This window comes from Piliocolobus tephrosceles, chromosome 21 (assembly GCF_002776525.5).
Source record: "Piliocolobus tephrosceles isolate RC106 chromosome 21, ASM277652v3, whole genome shotgun sequence".
In the NCBI taxonomy this organism is placed as follows: domain Eukaryota; kingdom Metazoa; phylum Chordata; class Mammalia; order Primates; family Cercopithecidae; genus Piliocolobus; species Piliocolobus tephrosceles.
This window is the reverse complement of record NC_045454.1, coordinates 794,106-800,723: the sequence shown is the minus strand read 5'-3', so window position 1 is coordinate 800,723 and position 6,618 is coordinate 794,106. Positions and strand designations below refer to the sequence as shown.

The following is a 6,618-nucleotide window of genomic DNA, read 5'->3' as shown; positions in this document are numbered from 1 at the left end:
GTCTCAAAAAAAAAAAAAAAAAAAAAAATCTTTGTTTCCTGCCTTTCCCACTAGACACTGTCTTGCACTGATTGATGGCTTATCCATGTGCTTACTTAGAAGTTCCAGGGGCTAATCTTTATTTATTTTTTTAAAGATGGAGTCTGGCTCTGTCACCCAAGTTGGAGCACAGTGGCACAATCTTGGCTCACTACAACCTCCACCTCCTGGGTTCAAGCGATTCTCCTGCCTCAGCCTCCCGAGTAGCTGGGACTACAGGCACCTGCCACCATGCCCAGCTATCTTTTTTTTTTTTTTTTTTTGTAGAGTCAAAGTTTCACCATGTAAGCCAGGCTGGTCTTGAACTCTTGACCTCAAGTGAGGGACCCACCTTGGCCTCCCAAACCATTGGGATTACAGGCGTGAGCCACCGTGCCTGGCCGCAGGGGCTAATCTCGAAACAAACTAGGTATGGAAACCCAGCTGCAAAACTCCAGAGATCACCTCAAGGCGATCAATCTAAAACCTGGCCATTACTGACATGATTCCAGCCCATGCTCCAGGTGGCCGGTGACTCAAGACAGCCTTTGGAGCAAGACGCTCAGGCTAGTCTCGAACTCCTGGGCTCAAGCGATCCTTTCGCCTGGGCCACCCAAAGTGCTGGGATTACAGGAGTGACCCCCCGCGTCTGGCTCTCCTCACTCCTTAGCAGCCCGGCATCTCTTCAGCTTTCAGCTGTCACATTCCACCTCCCTGACCCACGGGCCCCACTTTAGACTAGAGGAGGTTGCTTTGTGATACGTGTCCCACAGGCTTTGCGTGTCTACAGTAAGGCCCTTCACACATTTGTGATTAATGAAGTAATTATTTGATAAGGCCTGTCTGCCAGGCATCAACCAAAGCTCTAAGAGGGCAAGGAACAATTTTTGCTCCTGCCACATCCCCAGGGCCACACCATGGTAGGCACATATTAAGACTTTTGGGTAAACAAGTTGTAAAAGGCCGGGCACGGTGGCTCATGCCTGTAATTCCAGCACTTTGGGAAGCCCAGCCGGATGGATCACCTGAGGTCAGGAATTCGAGACCAGTCTGGCCAACATGGTGAAACCCTGTCTCTACTAAAAATACAAAAAATTAGCCGGGTGTGGTGGCGGGCGCCTATAATCCCAGCTACTCGGGAGGCTGAGGCAGGAGAATCGCTTGAACCCCGGAGGCGGAGGTTGCAGTGAAACGAGATCGCGCCATTGAACTCCATCCTGGGCAATAAGAGCGAAACTTCGCCTCAAACACAACAAACAAACAAACTTGCCAGGCGCGGTGGGTCACGCCTGTAATCACGGCACTTTGGGAGGCCGAGGCGGGCGGATCAAGAGATCAGGAGTTCGAGACCAGCCTGACCAACATGGGGAAACCCCGTCCCTACTTAAAATACAAAAATTAGCCGGGTGTGGTGGCGCGCGCCTGTAATCTCAGCTACTCTGGAGGCTGAGGCAGGAGAATCGTTTGAACCCTAGAGACAGAGGTTGCAATGAGCCGAGATCGCGCCACTGCACTCCAACCTAGGCAACAAACCGAGACTCCGTCTCAAAACAAACAACAACAACAAAAAACAAGCTGTAAAGGCCCGCCTTCCTCCTCACACACTTCTCCCAGATCCAGGAGTCCGGCCTCCCGCTCCCCGATCGTCTCCATCACACTCACCTCTCCTCTCCGCGCACCACTGTTTCTAGGAAATAAGCTTTCCCACAGCGTTCGTCGCTCACCGATGACGTCTCATGCTCGCGCCGTACTAGAGGTAAAGCTACGCTCTGATTGGTCCCCTCTCGCGATGTTCCTGGCCGCGTTTGAAACAACAACTTTATTAGCACCTGGAACTAGGCGGAGAGAGGCGGTAAGTTGCGAGGAGGAAAGGGGCTAATTGAACTCACGGCCCGCTGTGGACCAATCCTGCTAAGCGGAGAATCGCTGTGGCCGGACGACGGGGCGTCGAGACAAGAAGAAAGAGGTTGGCAACTCAGAGGACTGGTTGCGACGTTAGACAAGAAAGCAAGGCCTTTAAGCAGGGATTCGGGCTGGACGTGGGGGTGGGCCAAAGCGAAGCGGGAAACAGGAAACTACAACTCCCATAAGGCCTAGGGCCACGTCCTGCCGTCCTCGGCCCCTGAGCGTGATGGGACAAGTAGTTTTGCCAACGGCTTGATCTAGAGATTTAAGAGGTTGGAAGCTAGGAGGCCCGGGGCTTCCGGAGGTCGCGGAGATGGAATTGGAGCAGAGAGAAGGGTAAGTGGCTGAGCCCTTGTGAAAAACTGCGAATCCAGAAAACAGCAGCTGCATTGTGTGCAACCATATGAGCTTTTACACTGAGGTCTGATGGGGGTTGTAGTTCATGCAACTGCTTTATCTTAGAACCCTTTTATGGACTGGGGTCTGGACTGGTGCATCCTGAGGGAGGAGAAGGCTAGGGGTTTGGACTGCTGGATCTGAGAGACGAGGAGGTTGGAAGCCAGGACTCTTGCGTCTGGTTGAGGGTTGGGGCTTGGACTCCCTGGGTCCTTGGAGAGAAAAAGTCTGGAGGTCTGGACTCTTGGATCCTGGGAGGAGGGGTCAGGGCTTGAACCCTGTGGGTGCTGCGAAGGAGGGGTTGGGGACCTGGTCTCCTGGGTCTGAGGGAGGAGAGCTGGGGGCCTGGATTCTATGGTCTGAGGGAGGAGGGGCTGGGGGCCTGGATCCCTGGGTCTGAGGGATTAGGGGCTGGGGGCCTGGACTCCCAGGTCTGAGGGAAAAGGGGCTGGGGTTTGGGCTCCTGGTTCAGTGGGAGAAAGGACTGGGAATCCAGGATCCAGGGCCCCTGAGCCTTTCCCTGCCCCTCAGGACCATGGCAGCCGTGGGCTTTGAGGAGTTCTCAGCGCCGCCAGGCTCGGAGTTGGCGCTGCCTCCCCTATTTGGGGGCCACATCCTGGAGAGCGAGCTGGAGACGGAAGTGGAGTTTGTGTCAGGTGGTCTGGGTGGCTCAGGGCTCCGGGAGCGGGATGAAGAGGAAGAGGCAGCCCGGGGTCGGCGGCGGCGCCAGCGGGAATTAAATCGCAGAAAGTACCAGGCACTAGGTCGGCGCTGCCGGGAGATCGAGCAGGTAGGTGAGTGAGGATCCCCCGTTTTGGGGTCCCCTGGCGTAAACTACCGCCCCCCGCAATCTCTGCCTTTCCACATGCCCAGCCTTTCTTGGCTTGCTGAAGGAATCCTCCGCTTATATGTATATTCACTCATTTAGCATGCATTATGTGTCTGGGCCTGTGCCAGGCCCTGGAAGGGCCATCTCCCGTGGAGCTTCCCTGACAACCCAGATGGGTCCTCCGATGTCTCCTGGGGGCCTCTCAGTGTGTGGCACCGCTCGCAGGTGAAAGCCCAAGCTCTTCGCATCTCCCATACCCCTGCCAGGATTCACTCCTCTGGACTCATTCATTCTGCCTCTTGAATGTCTCTGGACCCTTCTCCTTCCCTCTGTCCCCACGGCTGCCAAACTCCAACTCCAACTGTCTGGGCTGAATGACTACATCAGCCTCCTTGCTGAGAGTGAGGATGGGCCGGGCGCAGTGGCTCATGCCTATAACCCCAGCACTGTGGGAGGCTGAGGCAGGCAGATCACCCAAGGTTAGAAGTTCGAGAGCCTGGCCAACATGGTGAAACCCTGTCTCTACTAAAATACAAAAAATTAGCCAGACGTGGTGGTATGTGCCTGTAATCCCAGCTACTTGGGAGGCTAAGGCAGGAGAATCGCTTGAACCCAGGAGGCAGAGGTTGCAGTGAGCCAAGATTGCACCACTGCACTCCAGCCTGGGCAACAGAGTAAGACTCCGTCTCAAAACAAAACAAAACAAAAACAACAACAAAAACCTTCACAGCTTTTTATGAGACATTCTCCCACATCAAGTCTTTTCCAGGACTAATGTTCTGTTACATGGCATGGAGTGGTTTTGAGCAGGGGAGGGATGGAGTCAGATCTGGGTTAAGGAAGATTCCTCACGGCGCCTGTGGAAGGCAGACCAAACAGAGGAGGCCTGGATTGGGAGAGCGAGAAACTGAAGTCATCATGCTTGAGTGAGGGCGGGTGATGGGTGCGTCCTGGGAGTGAGGCTGGTCTTGAACTCCTGACCTCAAGTGATCCACTCACCTTGGCCTCCCAAAATGCTAGGATTACAGGCATGAGCCACCGCACCTGGCCTCAACTCTTAATGACAGTATTGGGGAGTTCTGTAAGGAGAGAGGCTAGAGGCCAGGGGCATATTGCAAACCCTGTTTAACAGATGGACACCAAGGCCCAAACGGACTCAATTGGAGCCTCTGCTCTTAATCCACCCCCAGGAATAGATTATTCCTATTTTAGGCTCAGAGAGATTAAGTAATGCACCCAAGCTCAGAGCTCAGCAGTGGCAGATCTGAGATTTTTTTTTGAGACAGGGTCTTGCTCTGTTGCCCAGGCTGCAGTGCAGTGGCATGACTGTGGCTCACTGCAGCCTCAACATCCTGGGCTCTAGCAATCTCAGCCTACAAAGGAACTGGGACTACAGCCACCAAGGCCAGCTAATTTTTTTTTTTTTTTTTGTAGTGTTGGGGTCTCACTCTGTTGCCCAGGCTGGTGTCAAACTCTAGTGATCCTCCTGTCTTGGCCTCTCAAAGTGCTGGGATTATAGGCATGAGCCACTGTGCCAGGCCAGAGCTGAGACTTGAACTCCGGTCTTTTGCTTTCTTTTTTTTTTTCAGATGGGAGTTTCGCTCTTGTTGCCCAGGCTGGAGTGCAGTGATGTGATCTTGGCTCACCGCAACCTCCACCTTCTGGGTTCAAGCGATTCTCCTGCCTCAGCCTCCCGAGTAGCTGGGATTACAGGCATGCGCCACCACACCTGGCTAATTTTGTAGTTTTCTTTTTTTTTTTTTAAAGTAGAGACAAGGTTTCATCATGTTGGCCAAGCTGGTCTGGAACTCCTGACCTCAGCCTCCCGAGTAGCTGAGATTACAGGCATGCGCCACAACATCTGGGTAATTTTTGTATCTTTAGTAAAGACAGGGTTTCACCATGTTGGTCAGGCTGGTTTCAAACCCCTGACCTTGAATAATCTGCCCGCCTCGGCCTCCCAAGGCGTTAGCCACTGCACCTGGCCTGGTGTGTTTCGACTTAATGGGAGGTTCGGGGTCTCTGAGCAGGTAACAGTTGACTTAAGACTTGGAGTGGGGAGTGAGCTGTACGGACAGCTGGGGATAGGGTCCAGGTAGAGGAACAGCATGCAGAAGGCACCCACGGGAGGGCACTCAGGACTGTGGCATGGTGAGAGGGGAGCCGGGGGGAGGGGAAGGTGGAAGGACCTCAGCCCACACGATGGTCTTTGACCAGTCTCCCCGGAGCCTAGTCCGTGCCCCATTAAACATCCGTTGAACAAATGAACGGGAGCCGTGGGATCCAGCTGATGGGAGTTCCCACCCCACAGGTGAACGAGCGGGTCCTGAACAGGCTCCATCAGGTGCAGAGGATAACTCGGAGGCTGCAGCAGGAGCGGAGGTAACCCCTTCTCCGTCCCCTCTGGGCCCCTAAGCCTGGGCTCCCAAACGCTCCCAGTCCCTCTGGTCTCTCCCCACTCCCACGTCCGCCCAACCCTCACAAGCCACAAGGAGGAGAGGCAGGAGATGAGGGCCAGGGGCTGAGGCAAACGGAGGAAGAGTGCATTCGGTCTTGGAGGAGAGAGCTGAGCACTAGGACTGAGGGAGGGCTGGGTGCAGGGGGCTGCGCACCGGGACTGAGGGAGGGCCAAGGGCCGGCTGGAGGGGGCTGCTCCTCCTGAAGGGAGGGAACAGCAGGATGGAAGGCACAAAATGCAAGTTTTTTTTTTTTTTTTTTTTTTTGCGGTGTGACTCTAAGCAAGCAGTGCCCCTTCTCTGAGCTGTTTCCTATCAACTAAGGGCCGTGCCAGTATCATGAGGCCGTGGCGCGGTTAAGCCGGAGCTTCCCACTGTGCATCTCCACAAAACCTGCCCCGGTGGCTGCTGCCCCTGCCACTCACAGTGTCCCTGTCCCAGCAAAATGGGAGCAAGCTTGGTAGGAATGGCTCCACGTTGCTGAGTCAACCACGGTTCTCATCTTGGTCCTCGGCTCAGGCTCGGCGCAGTGACCCAGGGCTATGTGCTCTTCCCTGGAGCCCATTCTTGCCATCCTGGTCACCCGGCAGCCTGGGGTCTCCTGCCTTTCAACTGTTCCTTCTTGGCCGCCTTTGCTAGTTCATCGTCCTTTCCCCAAAGCTGAAACCTGCGGCTCCCAGGGTTCCTCTGTCCGCACCTGTGCTGTCCAGCACGGTGGCCGCTGGCCACAGGTGAGATTTTCACCTAAGTTGAAATAAGAACTCTGTCATTCTTGCCACACACCAAGTGCTTAGGAACAGCCATAGGCAGCCAGATCAGAACACGCCCATCCTCTGGGGAAGCGCAGCTGGGTCATGCGGGTCAACCACTTTAAAGGCTACCTAGGCCGGGCACAGCGGCTCACACTTGTAATCCCAGCACTTTGGGAGGCCAAGGCGGGTGGATCACGAGGTCAGGAGTTCGAGACCAGCCTGGCCAACACAGTGAAACCCTGTCTCTACTAAAACTACAAAA

General features: G+C 54.8%; 2 protein-coding genes across 8 annotated transcripts in view; one reads left to right on the top strand and one right to left on the bottom strand.

The window, feature by feature from the left end:
• The window catches only part of PRPF31 (pre-mRNA processing factor 31), an 18,243-nt gene extending 16,194 nt beyond the window's left edge, over positions 1 to 2,049 (bottom strand). The window contains exon 1 of one of the 2 annotated variants that reach the window (XM_023197734.2): positions 1,681 to 2,049. The gene's annotated coding sequence lies outside the window, so the exon portion shown is untranslated. The other variant, XM_023197733.1, reaches the window with a different exon arrangement.
• TFPT (TCF3 fusion partner) lies at positions 1,755 to 6,590 on the top strand. 6 transcript variants are annotated; one of them, XM_026457599.2, is made up of 4 exons: positions 1,755 to 2,259; positions 2,851 to 3,109; positions 5,460 to 5,530; positions 5,892 to 6,590. In XM_026457599.2, the coding sequence occupies exons 1-4, from the start codon at positions 2,237 to 2,239 to the stop codon at positions 5,962 to 5,964; spliced, it is 426 nt and encodes a 141-aa protein (XP_026313384.1). In that variant the 5' UTR covers positions 1,755 to 2,236; the 3' UTR covers positions 5,965 to 6,590. The 6 variants fall into 6 exon arrangements, with proteins under 6 accessions (XP_026313384.1, XP_026313386.1, XP_026313389.1 ...); XM_026457601.2 differs by having other exon boundaries at positions 5,888 to 6,590; XM_026457600.2 differs by having other exon boundaries at positions 1,828 to 1,984.
• The last annotated feature ends 28 nt before the right edge of the window (positions 6,591 to 6,618 follow it).

Coding starts and splice junctions, on each gene's coding strand:
- TFPT (XM_026457599.2), top strand. CDS start 2,237: ATGGAATTGGAGCAGAGAGAAGG. Junction 3,110..5,459: donor GCTGCCGGGAGATCGAGCAG/GTAGGTGAGTGA, acceptor CCCACCCCACAG/GTGAACGAGCGGGTCCTGAA. Junction 5,531..5,891: donor AGGCTGCAGCAGGAGCGGAG/GTAACCCCTTCT, acceptor ACTCTAAGCAAG/CAGTGCCCCTTCTCTGAGCT.